At 39.8% G+C, this 23,772-nt stretch overlaps 1 protein-coding gene across 1 annotated transcript; it reads right to left on the bottom strand.

Moving 5' to 3' along the window:
- Positions 1–1,538: 1,538 nt before the first annotated feature.
- Positions 1,539–23,386, bottom strand: YWHAQ (tyrosine 3-monooxygenase/tryptophan 5-monooxygenase activation protein theta). Its single transcript, XM_008932702.3, has 5 exons — positions 22,986–23,386; positions 7,566–7,689; positions 5,093–5,256; positions 4,629–4,724; positions 1,539–3,546 (listed from the first exon to the last, which is right to left on the bottom strand). The coding sequence occupies exons 1-5, from the start codon at positions 23,277–23,279 to the stop codon at positions 3,487–3,489; spliced, it is 738 nt and encodes a 245-aa protein (XP_008930950.1). The 5' UTR covers positions 23,280–23,386; the 3' UTR covers positions 1,539–3,486.
- Between the last annotated feature and the right edge of the window lie 386 nt (positions 23,387–23,772).

Raw genomic sequence — 23,772 nt, 5'->3', positions numbered from 1 at the left:
GTTAGGAATAAATTAATCCAAGTGTGTAAGCACACTAAACTTAAACAGTGTATTTTGTATGCTCATGTCAATTCTGGTTACCCAAATCAACATTTCTACTGGCTTTTTTTTAGCTCTTTGGTGTGTTTATGGCAAAAGCCTTCAATCCCCACCCCCCAAAAAACAAAAGAAAAAGCCCCCCAAGAAATTCCAAACAAAACACTCCCACAAACCCAAACTTAAGTGTGGTCTCCCCACATTCCTTTGTACTGCACAGAACAAAGTTATGTGCGAAGGAGCGAGTGCTCTGTTTGTTTTACAGAATCATAAATGAACGTGGCTCCAGTGTAACAAGTAGCTGGCTATCATAGAGAATACTGCAACTAGAGTTGGAGAGAAGTCTTTGCTGACATTACTCATTTTAACAAAGATCCTGAGAAATCAAGTACAAACCCCAGGTTTTGCTGAGTTATAACAGAAATACCTCAGAAGTGGCTTAGCATGAACTACCATCTCTACTGCCATCACTCACATGGCAGAAAAGTGAGAATTTGGTTTTATTTAATAGTCTGAAAATACTAAGAAGGGAGTTGAGATGATTAACGCAGTACTGTGAAATTTACTGCAGAGATGCAGCAGTAACTGTGCCCCACAGGGTTTACTTTTACAACCATGTTCAACATATGAAAATCCCATCCTTACTCTAACAATATGCTATTGTTTGACTGAGGTGCCTTAGATCGTATTGTCAATCGTGTGTCTGGCTTGCAAAGAAGATGCAGAGTTCAGAATTTGCAGCATTAGTCTGTGCAGTGTTTCTAAGCTGTGGGGCAGGTCCTTACGTGCTGTGGGGCAGGATCCAAACCTGTTGCAAATTATTTCCTGGAGCTGGAAACCATAATACCAGATGAATGTGCCTAATTTGTCTGGGTATTGTACTAATAAAGGAGTTTACCCAGGAGGGAAAGGCTAGGCAAAGTCATTTAGGGAATTACAGTTCATCCCTTTTTTTGGTACTATCATCCCATTCCCCTACATGTTTCATTACCTCTCTCCTTCAAAACAATACAAATATTTGGCAGAATTCTAGAAGTAACACCATGAGATGATGCTGCATTTGTTATTATTTAAATTCATATGCTGATACTGCAGTTTCAAGACTCCTTTTGTAAAACGTACATGCAACAAACAAGAGGCAGCTAGAATTTGCCCAGCTTGATAAACATCAAAAAGAGCATTTAATAAATTAAGCTATTATCTAGATACAAGGCCCAGATCCTGTTCCTGTAAGGAAAATTGACAACTCCCTTGATAAGGTGCAAAAGAAAGGAAACAAGAGAACAGCGTTAGCTGACAATGTAGTGCAAGCTAAGACAGCAGCCAGAGACAGCAAAGAAAGCAAACTCTTAAATGGGCAGAAAAAGCTGCTACATGTCAGTACCCAAACAGCTTTACTAGAGAATGGCAGCATTTAGGAGCTAAAAACCTTTATGAAACAAATAAAGGATCAATAAGAAATGCAGAGGGGAGGGTAAGAAATTACGAAACCAAAACACCGATTAAGAAGCATATGAGTTTATGTAGAGTCCTGCCACACAATACTTTGACAGCAATTCAAAGTGACTGCATGAAGAAAATGGAATTGATACAATTTTTTTTAAAGTAATGCATGTCAATTGAAGCACAGAATCTGAACAGTTTTATTGTAGAAACACTCATTGTGCACACTCAAAGAATGAACAAAAACATGGAAGGTGGAAAATGTACCATCAAAAGCCTGCAAGGAGTAGTAATATACCCTTTTTCATAATGTCATATCCTGTGTAGCCAGGACACTAATAGGAGTTAAATATTTTCAAAAACCCACCAAAATGGGAAACTAAGAGGTAGAGGTTTAGGAAAAAAACTTAAGTGACCTAGGAGAGAAAAGAAAAAAAAAAAAAAAAAAGAAAAAGCAGAGCAACATATTATTACAAAAATCTCCAAAAATGGGGGAACACAGTAACACTAAAAGCAGCCTAAGAACAACAGAAAGCATATTATGATGTGGCAGCACACAAACTAACATTCTAGAGCCAAACAAATTTCTCTGCATTACTAGACATGTAGCTGGAATACTGTAATGATGTCCATCAGTGAAAAAACACAACAGGAGAACAGGGAGGAGAATTTCAATAGATTACCAAAAAAAAAAAAGTGTAATTTAGATGAGGATATTTGCAAGCCATGAAAGAGTATCACGAAATTGGCTCTCTTTTCTTAGATCATTATTAAGGTAAAGCAATTTCCTCTAGTAGATTTAGTTACTAAGAAGTCCACATGTCAGGTTAACTATGAAAAGTTATCTAAGATATTTTCATAAAATGAGTTCAATTAAGAGCAGACTTTTTAAAAGTATGCAATAAATTTGAGAGAGACATTTCCAGCACAAGATATACTTACATTTAAGTTTAGCCCTTAAGTTATTACATGGAATTGTTACAAGTCAACAGTAGGTGGTTTATAAAATGTAATTTTATTTCATGTTACTTTGCTGTTACAGAGGGCAATAACATTTTCACAAGGCTTTTTTGGGACTACAATCAATGATTAGCAACACACAATAGTGGTCCAAACTCTCTAACAATCACTGGACAAACTTGACACCTTCTCACATGTGCACAAACCTGCATGGAAAAGTACTAAATTTTATACTTGGACATGTGAACTTCAATTGGTTTTCCCATTCCAGTGTATTAAGAAATGACATGCACTTCAGTCTGCCAAAAAGCACTGCCTGTACTCCAGCAGTAACATGCTGCTTCTAATACATAGTAAAGTGAATACCAGAACTACAAAGGCAGGAGTGTAAGTGAACTTTTATTGGGAAGGGATATCAACTTAAACAGCAGCAACTGAAGATTAAGAGAAGCCCCTGTTTTCGAACACACAAGTTTCTGTATTACATGATACGGGAAGCAACTCAATTTATGATTTTCCAAACTTTAAATGCTCAACTTGATCTGGCCCAGTACTTCCATATTCCTACTGAAATGAATACACAGTAGCATGTGAAAGTCAATTATGGAAAGGAAACCCTGCAGAATAAGAAGGGAATGTGGAGAATTAAATGCTATGTGGAACACTCTTTAGTTGCAATTAACTACATTTTCATATCTTACTGTAATACAAAACACAGTCAACTGGCAGGAACTGGTTCAGATTTGTTTTTAAATACCAGGTACACTTTAGTCCGCTACATAAGTGTTTGGAAGTTACTTATGTTTATATGAAATGAAGCTATTAATACTTTTCTACAGCAGTAACCGCACACCAGGAAGGCCAGGACAAACACAAATCAAGGAATGGAGTTTTCCCAAAGCTGCAGTGTGAAAGGACTATAAATTGATTTCCATACACATGGATGGGTTTTCTTTGCTATAGGAAATCCAAGTGGAGCTATAAGGAATGGAGACGTGTAAAAAGGTTTCTTGAGAAGGAAAGGGAGAATGACGCCCCACGTGCAGTTTAGTTTTCTGCACCTTCTGCAGCATCACATTCTTCTCCTGCACTGTCTGATGTCCATAACTAGAAAGAAGAGAAAAACGATATCAGCTTTCAGAAGCACAGCTGGAATTCCAAAAAGTGACAACTGTATGGAAAGGGTAATGAATTAGACTTAAGGATCTCTACAAAGTACCAGTGCACTGGCACTGCACAGCCCTGGCTTCGGTACTTGCCGGGAGAGAGGTAACCGGAAAGAGCTCCCTGCGCACAGGGCACAACCAGCTGTGCCCAACCAGCTATGCCCTCAGGTAGAGGGGCAGAGCAAACTGTTCTAAACAGCTCTAGCTTTTGTGTTTAACAGCAAGCTGTGCCATCAATCCCAGGGCATTCTACAAGCCTGAACAGCAGCTTCACAGGTAACTTCCATTTCAAACACAGCAGTCTGAATCCTGGAAGTGTAAACTGCATTTTGGTTATCGAAGCTAAGCACTTCATACTGCTAACAACAGACATTTCTACTGAAGGAGTACTGGAAAATAACAAATGTTGCTATAATTTTAAATACAGTGAATATCCAGAGAGGATATTCCTTGAAAAATTGTCTTAGTTTCCTATTTTAATAGAACCTAGTTGTTCCATTAGGCACTTTTCTTAAATAGTTAATCCTTACAATAACATACTCAAACATCAGCTGATTTTATTCTTAATACATTGAAATTTCAGTTCTTTTAAAAGAAAATCAGGACAATGAATCAAGCAAGCTACACTGGATGTACAACAGGAAAAACTTTTTGATTTGAGGTAGTCATCAAAAAAGTCTGAAGATGAATCCCTGACAGATCATGGATTATTGTGGTTTAACTCCTTGCCTCATCTTGTACTTTAGGTTAGCTGAATGCCCCTTCTCCCTTCCACTGAGAAGGCCATCAAACCAGGAAGAATGTGAGCTACTCAAGCTGTTATTCCAGATTACACAGCATGAACAACATGTAAGTTGACAGCAACATTAAAACTAAGTTATGAAAAGGTATCATAGGTAAACAGCCTGAGTCAGTGCTATGCTTTGCACTAGAGTGAAAGAAAGGCTTTGTTAATCACAAATTCAGTCTAACTAATCAAACACACGGTTAAAGAATCAGATAGCACATAAAAAGGCAACTTACTGTTAGGTTGTCTCTAAGCAACTGCATGATGAGAGTACTGTCTTTGTATGAGTCTTCGTTCAGTGTATCAAGTTCTGCAATAGCCTCATCAAATGCCTGGAATAATTAAACCATCTTTAGCCTTTCTATTAACTATCATTAAGCAAGTAGAAGCTAAACCTATCAGCAAGGTAGCTTAAAAAAAAGGGCAACATTAGAAGTTAATGATCTGAATTACTCTATTTGAAACAAAACCATAATAAAGGCATAATAAAAGCTTGCCATGTTGCTGAAAATTTAAGTCACACTCTAAATACAGGCTGCTTGAACTCCTTTAATCCCACTAATTATGAGCTTGGAAACCAGAAACATAAATAGATAATTTCCTGCATAAACTCTCGGAAATAATAATTCATACTGTTTTAAGCATAAACTCTCTTCTACTGTCCCTGGAGTCATATAGAAAAGAAAAAAAAGTAACTTACTGTCTTTGCCAGTGTGCAGGCAAGCTCGGGATTGTTGAGAATCTCATAATAAAATACAGAGAAGTTAAGAGCTAGACCCAAGCGAATTGGATGTGTTGGCTGCATCTCCTTCTTGCTGATATCAAATGCCTCCTGATAAGCTCCCTGTGAGTTTTCTATTGTTTCTGTAAAAGAATAACAAATTTTAAATGTTTTGGGGGGTTGTTTTTGTTTAATTTTTTTTTCCAAGATGTGACCATGTAAAGTACTCCATTAGTAGGGGACTGAACTGCTCTTAGCAAAACACTGCACTTTATTCCAGGTAATGATTTTACACCCATTTTAAGTACAGCTGCTGAAACACAAGGAGCAAATTAAGCTACTACAGAGCAAAGGTATTCAAGAGACAGAAAAACACACAGAACCTGGTAAATACAAATAATCAAGATTACTGTATTACCTCAGTGGCCTTTGATACTTCAGGTGGGAAAAAAAGCATTTGTGCATTACTTTTCCTACAGAACTCCTACTTCATTCCTTGCACATGATGGACATGCTCATGTGAGTTGGGTGTGCAGAGTAAAGAAGGCTACTGTGTGTGAAGCATGACTTCTTGAAGAAGTTTGGAAGGCATGTACGGCATGTTCCTGAAAAAATGAAAGTCTGCCTCCAAAAACTGAGTGTAGAGGTCAAGATAAAAAACCCGAGGCTGTGCCCAAAATAACTGCGATAAATACCACAGAGAAAAGAGGTTACCAGGCCAGAGAGTACTGCAGGAATGCTACCTATAGCCTATTCCAGATTCACTTCCATAGACAACCAAAGGGCCAAGAGCCACCCCAAACATTTTGCAGAAAGGAAGGAGACTGCAGAAAAAGAAAGCCATTGCCAGAGCTCAAAATAGAGCTCTCTGGAGGAGCTAAAACTGCAGCTGCTCTAGAAAATGCTGGTAAAAGAGTTTGGTAAGTAAAATCTAATAAGTATTCAAAAGAGTCAAAACAGATTTGGGTTTTCCTGTATTTACACTGTAATGAGTGCTAATGGACTATTAATCTGTTGAGAGCAGGTGAAAAAAGGCAAAAAACTCCTAGCAAATCCAGGAAATAAATTACCTTGTAAGTACATGAAATATATTTGAAGCTGAGAAAATAAACAGATGCTTAGAGGCAGAACATCAGAAAAGCTTAAAGTGAAACTCCTTAAAGTTTGCAAGAAGTCAAGCACAAAACGTCTGCATGGTGACACACAAGCTGTAACTTCCCAGCTGAACACCACCACCATCTGCTAGTAAGGTTATATCAATCAATCTCTCTCCCACTGTAAGCACCCAGATCAGTGTGCATGTCATTTAAATGCAGTCACTTTAGCCAAGAAAAGCTGGTATTTCTCTGCTCAGACAAGCCCAGATTTTTAACTGTTGCTTGAGATACAAAATATAAATCAGATGAACTTTGTGAAAGCCAAAGACACGTTTTCTCTGCTACTCCATTTTGTGTCTTTTCATCTCTCAACTTAAAAGCTCCTACAATACAAGGAGACCAATGAAGCCTTTGTTTAAGTGCTTTGCAATGCAATCAGTTTCAATGCTGTGAGACCCAACCCAAGGGACAGTCCCTGCAGCGCTCCACCTGCTCCAACAATCCCTCTCCTTTGTGTCACAGCATTACTCCAGGACTAATTTTAGTTTGTTATGTAGAAAGCATCACTGGCTTATGCCATACCACGAGTTTTTAACATCATAACAGTATCTGGGCACCTTGCAAGACAGTTCTAGTAATTAATTCAATACATCCTCTGAATAGAGAATTAAATTCTACCCCAGAAGAGGCTCCTGACGTACTTACAACCACCCACGTTCTAATGTCTAGGAATGTTCCACATTCTCAGGATGCCCAGTATCAAGTGGCAATTTCCAGGCCTTTTCTGCTGGATCCAAAAGCACAAACTAAAATTACAGGGACAGTATCATCTCCATGAAAATCAGTCATTTAAGAGTGCAGCTTATGCTTTCTGGCTACTGTACCGACCTAGTGATTTTGTTGCCTCTTTATAAATTTAGGTGACTACAATGAAGTCTGCTTCACAGTGACATGGTTAAAATTTGTAGACCAACAGGACTCCATCATGGAGTACAAAATCTTACAGAGATCTGTTTACTCTCCCCCACCAACTGTATTTTAGTAAAGAATTACAAACAAACAACATTAAATATGTTAGCACACCTTCACCTACATTGTTTTCCAGAAGCTTTAAATAAGCATTATGGAACAACTACTCAGAAATTTCAGGTAGATGACAGAACACCAGTTAAAACTCCCTGGCACACTATGCTTAAGGTCTATTCAGAGTGTCACTCTCTGTGTGTATGAACACTGGAGGTTTCCAGCTGAAACACAGCTAACTCAGTGAATCCAGAGTCTGTACATCTACTGTTCCTTTGCCCACAGACCAGAGTTCCTATGCTGTGAAAAACCTGAGACCACAAGGTACTTACGTTTCCTGTCATCACCACAGGCAACTTCAGCCAGGTATCGGAAGTAGTCTCCCTTCATCTTCAGGTAGAATACCTTGCTCTCTGGATTGGTTGCATTAGCTATTAAATATTTGTCCAACAGCTCCTGAAACAACAAAATAGACATTCACATATTGCAAACACCATTGCAACTAAGTTCAATCTTCTCTCCAGGAAGTCTGAATGGACTCCAATGATTGCTACAAGGCAAAAAGGAGTTTTAAGAGCATTTTAGACAGAGGCACACTAATTTCAACAAACTGTAAAAGCACAAAGCTAGAGACTGCATTAAGGTGAACAATCAACCATCTGATCAGAGTGCAAAAAACGTAACAAGAAAAGGTTTACCTGGAGTACAGTTTCAGAACCAAGTTTAGTTTCAGGATATGCACTTCTCATTTCAAAAATACTTCAAATGGGTAAGCTTTTACTGGAAAAATGAAACACTATACAGAAAGTTTCAAAGATACTTATAAGTAAGACTTTATTTCCACTTCACAGGAAAAAAAATGACTCTATTTTTTGTGTAAATTGCATTTATTAGACTTGTGTGTGATAAGGAATCTCCAGTCCACCTTCCACAGAGAGTCAAGGATTCGAACCCATCCAGTCAACAGTCAGCTTCAAACTGCACCAGCTCTCTGCAAGGCTGTAAAGTAACACCTCCTCCAGCATAGCTGGGAGGCATCCCTCATATGTGCCCTGCTGCTGCCTGGAATGGGAAGAGCTATACAGTGCTCTCCAGCACACCTTGAGCTATGCTAACATCACTTCCCTTGCTCACAGCTCTCCTACCCAATCATCAGAAGGGCAAGAAAAGGTTTACAAGCCTCCAGCAAGAGAAGGTAAGTCTCTCTCCAAGGCTGCAAGGTAAGAACTCCTAGTCCTTCCAAGGTAGGGGTGAAGGCAAAGGAGAGATGACGTACAGGACTTTTCCCCAGCAAACAGGGTAGTTCTGGGAACTGACAAGGAGAGCAGCTTCTGGCTGACCCTGTCCCTAAACACAACTCATTACCACAACCACACACGTTCTCCAGAGGTGACAAAAGATGCAAGTTCCAATAGACTCAAGGAAACCTTGCAATACTCAGAGCAGCATCATACTAGAATTTAAGTGATAAAGATCTACATTCACTTACTTGGAAAGTAAACAGGTCATAAAAGGATCAGAAAGTTTCCATGGCTTACACCTAGCTAGTTAATTATCATTTTTGCTACGGGAACATGTATCCAAATTCTCGAGGTAGTTACAAAGGAAACATTTAAGGAACTGTAAGCTTTCAGCACAAAAATCCTTAGCACTTTAATTGGCTACTACAGCACTATAATCAAAACAAGCTAATTTCAGTCACAAGCCTACTCCCTATGCACACCACCAAACCATTACTACTTCCTTTAATAATCAATGGGAGCAGAACAGTCCAGCTGAAAGCAGTTACTCATTCCAAGTCCACTCGAAGTGTTGATGACTATTTTAAACTGACACTTGTAACACGGAACTTCCAGCTGGGTGAAAAAAGCATTTCTGCATCCACCCTGTGTGTGTGCCATGGATGTAACACTGCACACAGCACCCAGATAAGCTCCCCCAGAGATCCCCACAGAGGCATTAAGGAACAGTACAGAGTTACAATTACCCTTGATACCACCCTAGAGAAAATAGCGGGAGGATAAGAGGATACCAAGCCTGACATACCCTTGGCACCTACCAAATCAGAGAGACATTTTTAGGAGTTTCTGTAAGGCTACAAAAACACTGACAAAGCCTAGACACTGGCTAGTTTGGCAAAGGGCTAAGTGAGGAATTTGTGTAACAGCTTAACACAGTCCAGTAAGTATGCAAGGGCTTGAGCAAGCATATAGAAATAGTAAAGCTCACTGGTGTTATGGAAAATGCAGCCAAAACCTTAGGTATGTTTTAAAACAAGAGTTAAGAGGTAGTAGGCAGATGGGTAATACAACCCCATATTAACACCGTTACTGTGCATGAGTCATTCCATATTAAAATGAGTTATTCCCATCCTACAGGTTTTTGCAATGAAAAGAGCTTCACATTTTGGCTCAGTGTTTTCCTGATGCCTTTCTCCTATGACAATGTCCATGTCAGCCACAAAAGCACAACATTACACAAACCACTTTCAAAGTCTCAGAGACAACAACCCAGTAACTTCAAGTCTAACATCAAAGTTTGATTTTACAGGAAACTGCCCAGAATGATGAAACGTGACACAAAATACAACTATGTTTAGAAAGGCTCCTTAAATGCCTCGTGTTTGAACGTCTGAAGGCCATCCTACAGCTGGGACTGTGTTAAGCAGCAGAGACATGATTTATCCGTGTGCTCAGACTAGCTATGAAAAACTATGTCACAGTTGTAAGGAGCACTGACCAGACAAGCAGGAAAGATACTGTGCAGCATTTTAAACCAGATATTTGGGAAAACCATATCCGTGATTCATCTTTTAAATGTTGAAATGAAATTTTCAAAGATATTACAACTACATTAACAAGGGAACAAACAGGCATTTTTCTTTCATGACTTCCAAAAAAAAAATTTATTGTAAACTTAGCACACAAAAATATTACTGATCTTACTGCAAAATTCTGTCTTTAGAGGTAGCTCTAGCACTACAGTACTGTGCATAACTGATCTGACTTGGTTATGACTTAAAAATACTAAAACCTTGGAATCTGGTGTACACTGAAGAACATTTACGGGAAAGTTTTACTGTGTCCAATTTAAGCTGAACTTGAAAATTAGAGCATTAATGCTAACTTTTTCTTTTGCCCCAGACGGGTTAGGCCACACACTTCTTCCAGGAACATAAAAGGATTTTGCCATGGACCCAGCCCTACCACAAACAAGCATCACTGCAGCCTGTGTGTCAATGCACCCTGAAAGTGCTGACTTCACTAGGCAGGTCTGAAAACCAGCAGTTCCGTGCAGATTTCTCAGAAACTTACACAAAAAAAGTGGATGATGAGAGTGAACTGTAGTTTTTCAGACAGCAGAGTCAGTTATTTCCTAGGTACTCCTTACATGGAGGAGCTGAGCTGCCCAGCAGCTCCCACTCCCAGTTCATCTTGAGGGCCTCCTAATCCTTACACAACACATGATAAGAAGGAGACCTGTGCCTCTATCAGCCAGGGTGGAACATTCTCATTCTGGACTTTACATATCCGGTTCTGGTGTTTTAATAGCCTTAGATGGAACAAGATCTCAGTTATGAATCACACAGGTTAGAAGAGAATCCAAACAGATTTTGAGTGAAGCTAATTATTTATCAGGCCAGGCTTTATCTTTCAAATCAATAACATATCTGGTATATTTTGTGAGACATTCATCTCAGGATATCATCATCATTTCTTGGAAGGCACCTTCCTCTAACAGACAAAATGTTGGCGGGGCAGTGAGAGCAGACAGCACAATAAGCCAAATGATTTACTTTACAATATTGTGAGTCATTAACAGCCAGGAAAACTCAAGATTTCCTACATCTGTTCCCTTATCTTCCCCCACTTGGGCTTTTTTACCTTTCTATCAGACAGCAATCAGCCAGGAATCCTTATTTTAAACATCAGCTGATATTAAGTAAAATGAACGCAGGCAGCCAAAGCAATGAAGCAGACCTCAGACAATCTTGAAATTTTCATGATAACTTCACCTAGGGAGAGACAAGCACTGCCACAGGGATGACTCTGGGATGAGGTCAGTCAATACAGTAGACTACCATCCATGTTCAAGTACTGCAAACCCACCCATCCCTTTTATGTATCAAAATACAGCTGCCACCATGCTTAAGAACTGCAACTGCTGCCATCACCAGGCCCTGAACCACCAGCAATTATGTGCTCTCCAACACCAAACACACCTCAGACGCTGCCCTGAAAGCCACACCATGTTCAAGCCGTTGCCCTGCCCTGTTGGGGGGTGACTCAGAACCACGAGCGCTGTGAAGACACAGGAATCACAGTTCTCTCTCAGGGCAGACCCCTCATGTCCCACTGCAGTTGCATTACAAGAGGTTTGCAGTGTGACACTCTGGGTTGGTAGCTGCTGCTGCTTCCCCCACACTGACATGTTACTCTCACGCAGTGTGCTGGTCCTCCTATACCATGACAGGATTTCCCCACCCTACTTCTCATTAGTGCTGCTCATCCATCTCAATTTATTTCTACCTTCACAATGCACTAACCCTCTTGTCATCCTAACAGCATCATAATCTCATATATGATATTCTTTTTCCCTCCTACAGAAAGCAGGCTTATTTATTTATCTATTATAGAGATGCCAGCAACAAAGGACTACGGATCCCTGGAACAGATCTCCAGCTGCCTGAAGAAGCCATGGGGAGCAGGCTAGGAGCCTGGCAGCAACTTACTTCTTCCCCCCTTAAAGCTGAAAATTATTTTTTTTTTCTTTTTCTCTCCATTGGCGGACTTATTCCTTTACAAGCAAAATGAAAGTTCCATTTTAGTGGCCTTTTTGGATCTTTCTCTAGTTCTACTTTGTTCTTTCCCAACTGAGTAACTGTCCTCTCTCAGTCCCTTTTCTCCTCTGTTTAGGCAGGATCAAGGTGTTCACTGACCACTGCAATTAACCCGAGCCTGAAATACTAAATCAATATATCTGCTCTCATCACTTCCCCATTATTTCACCTTTATGAAAAGGAAGCCCTGAAGGAGTATGTCAGCCATACTGTTACTTGAAGTGTCTGACACAGATAAAGCCGCAACTTCATAATTATTTGTGGTGTGTGCATCCAGCCAACCTCTCCTTACAATCCACTGCACACACCTCCCCTGCATTCATGTTCTAGTCCCACTCCACATATGCTTTCTGCTGTTTTCAGGGCAACACCTTCTTTAAAAAGCTGACATCAAAACAGAAAGTCCCATCACCCTCTCCCCATCTAAATATATTTTAAAAGGCAAGACTGATTGAGACATTAAGATCAACCACAGTGTACACTACTTTCTGTACAACCATAGGGTAGGTTCAAGTGGCAGAAAAATACCACTGCTATCTGATGTGTACTGTCGTCTCTTCCCACATATCCTGCTACAAAAAAACTCAACAGCAAAGATGAGTTTGGAAAAAAACCATCTTGAATACCAAACTGACCTTTTAGCTGCCCACAGCACTTGTGCCATTTAGAACTGGGACTTCAGTAAGAAAAGCAAACGCATGAGTAGAAGTCTCCTCATATATTCCAATACCACTAGCTAGTGGATTATTCTTCACATTTAACTGTTCAATTCCAGAGGATGAACAAGAACCAAGTCAGCTCCAGAGATATCTACTCATGCCAAGTAGTTTGAGGCCAATTTTCAAAGCAAGCTAAAGGTACCATGTGCCTAGGTACTGCCACAAGTTCTCACTGTAGTAAAGTGAAGTAAACCAAAATATTTACAGTGTCACCATCACTCAGATGTCAACACCTACCACATGCTTGGGTCACATCACCAGCACCAAACTATTTAATGTTACGCTATTAAAAGACTGATGTACCTTGTCATTTGCATTTCTCACCCAGTACAGTTTATCATTTACTTTTACTACACCAGAAGGAAAAAAGTAAATGTAAAAGCAACCATCAGAAGCAGCAGTGCTCTCCAAAAGTTTGCCCCCCTAAGTATAAACTGGTTAAGATGCTGCATTGTATTTAGCAAAGAGGAGCGTGTCAATGTCCAAAATGGCTGGCATAGTTTTTAAATAAAGTCTATGTTATATAAAATTTGATTTTCAAGTGAGACTGTTTTCAGCAATATCCTTGAGCCCATATATCTTACTTCAAGTTGTTTAAAACCCTTATTTCAACACCACCTTTATCCTTTGGGAATACAATGTTAAAGGCTATTTTTAAAAGCAAACATCCTAACAGTTTGTGGGAAGTATTTGGTATTTGCAGGTTTTAGTAACTTTATACAGTATCTTTCACTGGACTTGAATTTACACGAGACAGAAAGCATCTAGAGAAAACATAATCCAATAGTATTAAGCTTTTTTTTTTTAACAGAAGAACAAACTAATAAATATCAATGCATATGATGTTAAAAAAATTATATTCCTCCTCACTATATAATGGAAAAAGTTCAATTGTATGGAAAAAAAACCCAACAGGTTGATTCTCTGCTCAGCAGCTCTTTGCTGTCCAAGTTTTCTCAGACCTGCCAGCAGAGAAGGTGCTGCAATTCCACAGGGTACTGATTATCACAGGCCCTACAGGAACTAGACTGAGTTTTATTGTTGTTTCCTAGATGTTCCTTCCCTTCCTGAACCAACACAGAATGTTCCCTATTTTGAGCTCTAAAGTGGTTGGTTGTTTTTTTTTCCCCTAGTTTTTTTTTGGGGGGTTGTTGTTGTTATTTTGTTGGGTTTTTTGTTTTGTTTTTTAAGGAGCACTGAAGGTCACCAGGAGAACAGATGTTACCTGGGTGACAGCAAGTAACTGGCTACTTAACATGGTACCACACACTTATGGGCCAAACCCCACAGAACCAAAAAGTCACATGCAAGTGAAGAAACTGTTTCGAAATAAACCTATTTTGAGACAAGGTTCCTTAAAAATAATGCACATACAGAGTGCATGTCAACACTTCTTTTAGCAAGTTAACTCACCACCCTTAACATGGATTCAATATCGGAGCCTCATCTAACTGAGCAGCTTGCATCCCACAGGCACACTATGTGAAGTGTGTGAGGCTCCACAAATTCATCCACGGCTGCAGACACAAAATACCTGGAAACAGCATTCAGTCTCAAGTGTTTCTGAGGGTCCATCCAGACCCAGTATGAGAAAAAACATCTACAAGCAGCATACAGAGAAACGGTTTCCACCCTAACTGCAGTCAAAAAGCAAAGATGAAAGTTGGTGAGGCACCTCAGACCAACATATTCCCTCGATATAACTTAAACGTGAATTTAAACATATCAAATGTTCTGAAGTGTCTGACAGCACAGATGATCCGTGTGGGCTCAGACCTTTCAATAAAGCTTCTACTCACAAATGACTGCCTGTTTTAATCGTCTAGCAAATTGGTATTTAAGACTTCTTGACTATTTCAAGTATAATCAGTCATTCCAAAGTCCACAGTATGACTCACTGCAGCCTAGGTGTGTTTTAACATTCAGCAGTTGTTTTCTTGACAGGAAAGGGAGAGTCCCCTGCTGCAACAGTAAGATCACTTTACTTTCAACAGTGTAATTTCAGCAGAACTAAGTTCTTCATCCTTCAGGATTCAAGCTCTGTGCATCAACTCCTTTTGGGAGAACATTAAGTAATTTTCATACAGACCTCTTAAGACTAATAGTGTGTCAGTTTATGTATTGAGGAAAATATGTGTGCACCTCCCCAGCAATGGCACGGCCTTAAGCTGACCCAACAAAGCACTGCTGAAAGCAGAGACAAATGCACCTGACATGGAACCGGAGAGGGTGACCTAATTCGTCTTTTCCATTTGGTTCTGTGTCTTTGTCTACAGAGTTTTAAAAACTGGCAGTCAATACTCAGGACTGGCCCTGAATGAAGTATCTGGAATCCCACTTAACAAAGGCACTGGAAGCCTGAGCTGTAGCATGTCTGCCCATGCTATTCCCACCTGGGTCTGAGATTAATTTAATCCAGAATTTATATTCACTGCTTACATTTCTCTTAAAACAAGAAGTTAGAAAGTTCTGTGGTCCCCAGAGAACTATGTAAGCCAGGAACTAGAAATGTGTGGAAATGCAGGTTCTTCTTTCTATAGATTTTCAGATAAAATGAACAATCCAGTGAAAGTCAAACAATTATTCAAGTTTCTAAGGAAGAGCCTTAAGTTTTCCAGTTTCCCCCCCACAAAATGTAGAAATGAGTCTTAAAAAAAAAAAAAGTCATTCCCTTTTTCAACAATTACAAAGTTTTCATTAAGTAATGGCCATACAACACAGCCAAAAGCCTTCAGGAAAATTTTCTTGGTATCTGACAGATTTATCTCAAATTGATTCTAACATTCTCCTATGATTGCATTTCTCATATTTCTAATTCCTCAAAATACTTCAAGTGTTCTTCTCATCTTATAGGTATTATAGACATGAAAATTTTCCCTTCAGAATCCTGACCACCTAAAAGCTTCTTCCACCATCCTCCATTTGTGATCTTCCATAATATGACAGACAGCAAAGTCTAAATTCTCATTTAAAAATACTTCTATGCTTTGCAACTACAGAAGTCCAAAGGTATAAATGATTAAATGACTGACTGAGGTATATCTAGACTAACAATACTCAAAATGAACAACAGCACGCAGAAGTTATGTGGGCTTAAGGTATGATGCCCTTATGCAAAGTATTGATTTTTAAAACTATTCTTTCATATAATAAACAAACTCTGAAGACTCTAAATTTTTTACTTGCTTCAGCTCTGCTCTCTGTTTGGGAGCCCTTGATCAGAGGCTTGGGATCACTGAAATTCAAAATGATAATCAAGAGATGCACTTTCTTCCCATTGCTTAGGGCGGCTGGAAGAGCCTTTTGCAGTGTCCAACTTCACCTCAAAGGAAACCCAGCAATATGTTATTTCAGTCAGTCTATTAGGAGTGTACCAGTATTTTGTTATTCCCCAAAAGAGACAATCTACAACAATGAAGTCTAACCTTTAGCTAAGAAAAACTAGAAGCCAACATTTAAGATAACCTGGTTACAACAATTTCTCACAGCAAGTGGGCCTTGACTTTTTGCTAAGGCCCTGCTATCTACTTTTATTAAAAACAATTTCTGCTTATGAGAATTTTGCAAAATGTATTCAAGAACAAAACTTCCTGAAGAAGTCTTATCCAGGAATTATGTGTCTGTCAGTCAGGTAAGAGTGTACATGGTGTATTTAGAAAACTTATTATCAGAGCAAATGGAAATTTTTCTGTTTTCAGAGCCTAACAGGACTCCTATATCCAACTACTTCAGTAAATGGATCATACACGTTAAAGGACAGAATAAAGAGCAGCAGAGCAAGTAATAAACATTTATCAACGTTAGAAACCAGTAAATCATACCCTTGATCCTTTTAACAAATTTTAAGAAAGGCATGAGCAAAATTGCGCTTAATTCAGGACTTCCAGTTCCTAGGTCTTTACATCTGATGTTCTAGTGGGTGCACAGACCACAGGACATGAAACTCTGCACCTAAATTATTTTTACTGCTTCCTGTAAGTGCCCAGCTCACACAAACTGGGCACTGGTACATATTCATATATACAGGATGAATTAGCAAATGACAAGCTTACAAATCAGCAGTGGGCTCGGCTGAAGTACTCTGACGTTGGTTCCAGCTTCCCGGGAAGCAGAAATGATAAGGAGGAACTTGTAAACACCTGTCCAATGAACTTAGTGGAGCTATTCTGATTAAGTGCCACAAATGCAGTGCTCAAGAACAGTCTTACTTACCTTACCTGTTCTGTGACAAAATTAGGTTCAAGTTTATTGAAAAGTACAAAAGCACTTAAACACAACATGTAACATCTAGGGGCAACAGACCATCATTCTCAAAGACCAGAAGCATAAAACTAAATATAAAAAGCTGATTAATTAAGCATACACCTTCACCTACCATTCTTACAAAGTACATCTATGCACTTTTACCAGCCTTCCTCCTGCCATTTTCATTACTACCTGCCTCTGAAAATCAGGCATCCCCCATTACCGAAAACAGAACATCAAGCTGCTGTGTCTGTACAGAAACTGGTACAATCTACTGCTTTAATAAGGTGCTAAACAACCCCAGTTTGTGCCACCATAAAGAAATTAATTGTTAATAACATTCAAGCTTGAGTGTGTTCTTTCCTCATCAAGTTCTCTCTGATATACAGCCTTCTATGTTTTACTTCAAAAAGGCACCTACCAGATTAGCATCTAAGGTAGTAGCAATGCCTGTGAGACAACTGTCTAGCAGGTAAGCATGAGTGATTTACAAAATCTGTTAGGAGGTTCACTGCATTAGCAGAAAAACAGAATTTGTGGGTTTGTTGTTCACCTAGTGAGCACATCCTACTTTCTCAAGGCCACTAAACCAGCAAATGTCCTCCAAGAAATTTAATAATCCTGGATAGCATACAGCTGCAGGGGGAGGGGCAGTAAGCAATGACTGCATGGGATGGAGGCCTCAGCTACCATCAGAATTCCTTGAACTATTTTTAGCTGAACTCTTAACAATTTTGAGTTTGTTCAAGAACCTCAGGGCATTCTAGGTTTTGTTTCTGTAAGCATCAGTCCTTTCTTAGGATTCCGTTTTCCTCACACAAAAGTAAGTACTCCAGCAGCAGATTCTACTGCAGGACAACATAAGACAAGGTACAACTATGAATAAGCCAAGTTCAGATCATAAATTTCAGTTTCAAGCATATTAAGCTAGAAAAGATTCACTCATTAAAGTTCCACAATTCTTATCACAAATGTGTTGATGGTTGCTAGAAGCTGTGCTGAGAACACAAAGGAAAATCAACTCCCTCTCCACACATCAAAAAGATGATTTATTCCAAATCAAACACTCCCTTTACATTTACTCCACAATTCTAGATTTGCCAAGAAGTAATGTTCCCAACCTAAGGTCTGACTTTCATGTAGTGGCCAGTCCTTTTAATCAGTCACTCAAAAAGGATGAGTCCAAAGCAGTTACTTTTTTACCTTTTGTAAGCTAAAACAACACCTGAAACACTGTCCCAACCACGACTGGGACAACTGAGTCCAAAAGTAGTATTAAGTGATTAGCATGCCTGACCTTCAAATAAAACTGCATCCTATACAGTTCCCTGTATCAAAAGACTGTATGTAATATCCTTTTACTCAGCTTCACCTCTACAACACCATACATTTCTGTACAAAGTCTGTCTGTTCACTGAAAATAGGAAGGCAGAGACAAAGGATTCCCAAGACATGAAACTGGTAAACTGTTCATATAGCAGCATCAATGTGACACCTACCAAATCTGTCAAATTTCTGCATGTGTAATATAAAAATAAAGATCTCACTTTTCCATAAGCCAAAGGAAACAGTAGGGAAAAAGGAAACAGTCAAAGTTTATTCATTATCAGACATCAGATATTTTAGCTGACATGAGGAACCTATTTGCTGCTGCAAGAATTTACCAACTTCATTTTCAATGGAGCCATGAACTTGTGCTGTTGAAAAAAATCTGCTTTGACCATTACTTTTTAGTATGGAGATTTTTGGTTTTTGTGATTAAATTTAGATCTACAAAATGGATAATAATCAGAAGAGGACATAGATTTTTCTTTTTTATTCAGTCTTATTAGCTTTTATTTTTTCTTAATTATGCAAAGCAGTAGTAGGAACAACATTGCAACCTTGGGGGGGAGGGAGGGAGGTAGGAAGGAAAGCAGAACTGGCAAGAGCAACACACTAATACATGCTTTCAACAATTAACTCTGCAATCTCACAGCAAATCAAACATTTACAAGCAACCTCTCAGCCTTAAGACAGTAAAAACTGAGATAATATACACCTTATAGCTCAAGACTATTTCACTGCAGGCACTCCCACAGGGTGCTGAAAAGAATCAATAGCACGAGTTATGTTTCTGTTCCTTCACTTGTAAAAGTTCACAATGCCCTTGCTCACTTCTAAAGAAACTGGCCAACGTGGCCCTGATACAGTGCAATGTATAAATGTGTACAGAGGTCACTGTAAAACAGAGGTCTGGAAACAACGTAACTTTTCTACACAAAAACATAATTTTTCTACACAAAAATTTAAAAGAATCTTAAACACTTAAGTTTCAGCCAGAGACAACAGAAGCAAGTAACCATCAAGATACTGCTGTGTCCAAGTCCTCATGATTTTAGCTGTTGCATCTTCATCAAGTTTCAAACTGTGGCCAAGCAGTTATCAAATCTCATCTCTGTTGCTCTATGAAGAGATTCAACAAATCAGGACCTAGATACTGAACACATGCAGAGCACTACCAAATACAGGTGGAAAACCCCTCAATCTGCAAGTGAAGAGCATTTCCAGGCAAGGGCTGGTGCCTTCCCTTCCTTACACTACTTCTCTCTAAAGAACAAAGAAGCTTGAATGCAACGTGAATGATCTCCACGCAAAGTGACTGAGGCTCTCAGGAAATACACCAGTTTAATCTGCTTCCCCAGAAAGGTTCCAATTCAAAAGTCACCCTTCTTTAAAACCTAATGTCACTAGATTGCAGTGTGCATACAATAAAGTAGGTCTTACATTGTACCTTCCATCCTCAAAGTTTCCCATGTGATTTCACTAATTATGTGAAAGTCGCTGCTGGATCCACCTCTTCTACTTTATCTAGTATCTGTCTTGAAATCACTCAAGAGGGTAGAAACATGACCTTTGTGTTCAGAGAGTAAGTGAAACAATATAGTTCAACTTTACCCTGAAAAAAATTAAGTTGCCAACCTGTTTCTTTACTCGACAAGACAGTTTCAAGAACAGTTTTAACTATGAGTCATAAGGGATGATTCAATATTCTCTATATTACCAAATAATTAGTCAATCAATACAGGGACTTCAATAAAACCTCCTCCTGTACCTTTCAAATAAAATACTTGTTCAAGTTGTTTGTCAGTCATACCATTTCTCCATTAAAGAGCTACTCTCACCTGAAAGACCAGTCATTAAATTAACAGTTACAAAGCATTCGATAACACCTACTCCTACTTGCAAGATAGGCAGTTACAGAACGACAGTTAAATAATTGGTAAAAGTTTTATTTTTATATATCTACATATATAGAGATACCTCAACACGATTTTGAGTGTTTGTATTCTAGTGTTGATAAATTTAAGTTCTTTATCAAACCATGTCCTAAAACAATGCCTTACCTAACTGGCTTGAGGCATTTTCTACAGGAAAAAACTAACTACCACTGCTGCCTTTTTAGTAAAAAAATAGCAGTATTTTTAATGCTAGCACAAGTATTTCTAAATGAAGATCTAGAAACATGCTATACCAGTAATAAAAAAAAGCCTTTTGAAAAAACTGTTAGTAGTATGACTAACAGCAGTCACACTCCACCCAACACACCCACTCTTGCTAAATCTAAATACTCCAGATGACAAGCAACCTTTCCATACTACTTGCCAGCAGTTGTTTCAGTTTAGCCACCTTCCTAGAATTGAAAAAGCATCTCAGATTCAACTTAAGAGATCTGAAAAAGCTACAAGCACTTACCACAGTGTTAGTACAGAAGACATTATCATTCAAAGAAGGAGGAGCCAAAAACATTTTTTGTCTCAGTTATAGGAAACCCATCCTGCTCATGAGTTCCAACCTCTCGGATGCTGACTCATGGATCATAGGAGTGGTAGATGCAAGAGGAAAGGGAGGGAATCAGAACAGAACGTAACTGCACATGGCCCTCAAAGAAAGAGTAAAAAAGGGAAGGCTTGTAGTAGATAGCTGACATCTCCTACCAAAGAAGGCACACCTTTGCAGCAGGACAGGACAGGACAGGAAAAGCATGCTCAGCTGTAGGTTTCAGTCTTCACTACTTCCTGCAGCCTTCCATGCTGGAAGGGGAGAGCTGCCAACCAGGCCATTGCTAAGAACAGAGAAAGACTAGAACACAGTGAAAAATTCATCTAGCACAGGAAGAGCTTGCTTTCCCTACATCAGAGGTTTGCGTTAGCATGGCTACCAGGATACCTGCTGGCCACCACTGGATGTGGGTGGAATAATTTTGGTATAGACACTGTGTGAAGTGGTTCACGGCCCCTCCCTATGGAAGCACAAGCCCCTTGTCAAGATAGCACAGCAACCAGGAGATTTTATGCATCACCTTCTCTTAGCAACTAGGAACTAGAAGGACAAAGGGAGATTAATAAGTCTGAGGAGTGAGGTTTATGTGGAGGTACCAAGAAGTTAGTTCTCAAGTGAGGCACTGAGTAGAGGAGAGCAAGAAGGGTGACAACCGCACAAATGCTGGCAATTCATCACACAGTACTAGTGAAACTCTTGTCACAGGAAACAGGAACCCCACACAAGTCACATGATTTTCACAAAGGCGAAAGTTCTACAATTTAACTACACCTGTAACTGCAGAAACAGCTCCTTTGGAAAGCGTGGACTCTTAAATATGTTAAGGAATCAACTGATTCATAAAGCTAACAAATTTCAAAATTATTTTCAAGAAAAGGTAACTCAGTTTGACTGATTTAGGAAAAAAGAAAGAACAAACCTAGATGGCAGCACACAAGGAAGCATACAGGTATTTTCAGCATAATCCAAAGAAGTATTCACTTGTACATGAGCCAGAACACTTAATCAAGAAGCAAATTCAGTTACTTCCAAATCAGTCATCTTTCAATTCATGTCTCCTAAACCAATCTAGGACAAATTTACCTCAAAGTTCTTTATTTCCTTATAGACTTGCTTCCTCCTATTCTCACATTAGCAATACTAGACACCAAAAAAAAAAGTAACTAAGAGGAGCAAATAAACTATTGAAGATTATCTGCCACACAATTACTATTGCATTACACACATGCAGCTTCCTGCAGCCATAACTCCCAGGTCATGTAGAACAGGGTCCAGCAGCCTCCACACTGATGACACACGTCTCTTGAGCTCCCACTACAGTGCAGTACAGTTTTCCTATCAAGAGCATCTAGAATTCTGCTTGCACAGAAATATATTTCTGGGCTTTGATACTAGCTTGACAGCTCAAGCATGTCCTTACACATTAGTTTTACATTATTCCAAAATTACTGCAAATTCATCTTAAAGATACCCCTGAGAAATCAGCTTGAATCTAACGAAGCCAGTTTCCACATGTCTCTCTTTCCCATCTTCAATACAAGTGTCTCACTTTATAAAACCATACTTTATGTTAAAAATTCCTCAGAATGTCTCTTAAGGACCCCTTGAGAGTATTTTTCCTCATAAGAAGTAGACGAAATGCACACACAGTTTAAATTCTTTCTGCAATTTATTAGCTCTGATGTGAATAAAGGGGTTTTCACATTTTCATTTCAGCTTATCTTACAAATTGACAAGCTTACTAACCACAGCACAGACAGGCACAAGGCTAAGTTCTTTGTTACCTCTGCAACCAGCTGGTGAAATACTGCATTATGGATCGCTCCATTCATAGGTGTACCTCACAGACACTCAAAATTGAGTATCTCAAATACCTCTACATATATAGGGCCCATAGCATAGTGCAGACGACCATCCTCATCATGGTGACCCACATAATGGTTGTGGAAGTTACTGCACTGACTTCCCTCACCTCAGCATAACACTTTGCATGATATGCCCCAGCCAAGCCCCCATCCTTCCCCAAGTACAGTAGCACCCATAAATACTGCATTTCTTTCTCTTAAACAACACAGAAGAAAAAAAATAAACAACAAAGAATAAAAAAAAATAAAGTCCCCACTTACCAGCACCGTGGTGCAGATGGACCTGAGCTCAGACTCCACCTTCTCCCGATAGTCCTTGATAAGCTGCATCTTCTTGTCGCTGGTGTCTGTCTTCTGCTCGATGCTGGAGATGACCCTCCAGGCCGAGCGCCGACCCCCCACCACGTTCTTGTAGGCCACGGAGAGCAGGTTGCGCTCCTCGTTGGACAGCTCGGCGCCCTGCTCCGTTACCGCCTTCATGCAGGTGGCCATGTCGTCGTAGCGCTCGGCTTGCTCAGCCAGCTTGGCTTTCTGGATCAACTCGGTCTTATCCATGGTGGCTGGCAATGGGACAAGAGCAGCGTGGAAGCAGGAACAGGAGAAGCTGGGGATGTCACACTACCAACACGACAACGCGCCTCAAAACCTGGCAGAAGAAAACAGTAACCATCATGCCGGGACGAAATACCACCGAACAAGATCCTGCGGCACCCCTCGCAAACAAAAAAAAAGGAGGATCACTTCGAGCCTTGCCTCCCCATCTACAGGTGCTTCTCCTGGAGACATGGGCTGCAGCATCCAGTCCTTCCACGCAGGGCTATGGGGAGCGGCACTGGTCCCAAGCGTCCACCCCTCGGGAAACCACGACCCAGAAACCCAGCCGGGGGAAGGCACGCTCGGTGCCAGCCAAGGGACGGCAGCCTGCCGACCAGGCACTAGAAATAGCTGGTCTTCCATCAGAAACTCCTCACCCCGGCTTTCCCTCCCGGCCTCACGTGAGCACATTAAGATGCTGCCTAACAGGGACTCGAGGAAGGACCCCTCGTCA

Source organism: Manacus vitellinus, unplaced genomic scaffold (assembly GCF_001715985.3).
Source record: "Manacus vitellinus isolate BGI_N305 unplaced genomic scaffold, ASM171598v3 scaffold_11_pilon, whole genome shotgun sequence".
NCBI lineage: Eukaryota > Metazoa > Chordata > Aves > Passeriformes > Pipridae > Manacus > Manacus vitellinus.
Note: the sequence above shows the minus strand (reverse complement) of the source record. Positions and strands in the feature narration are given on the sequence as shown.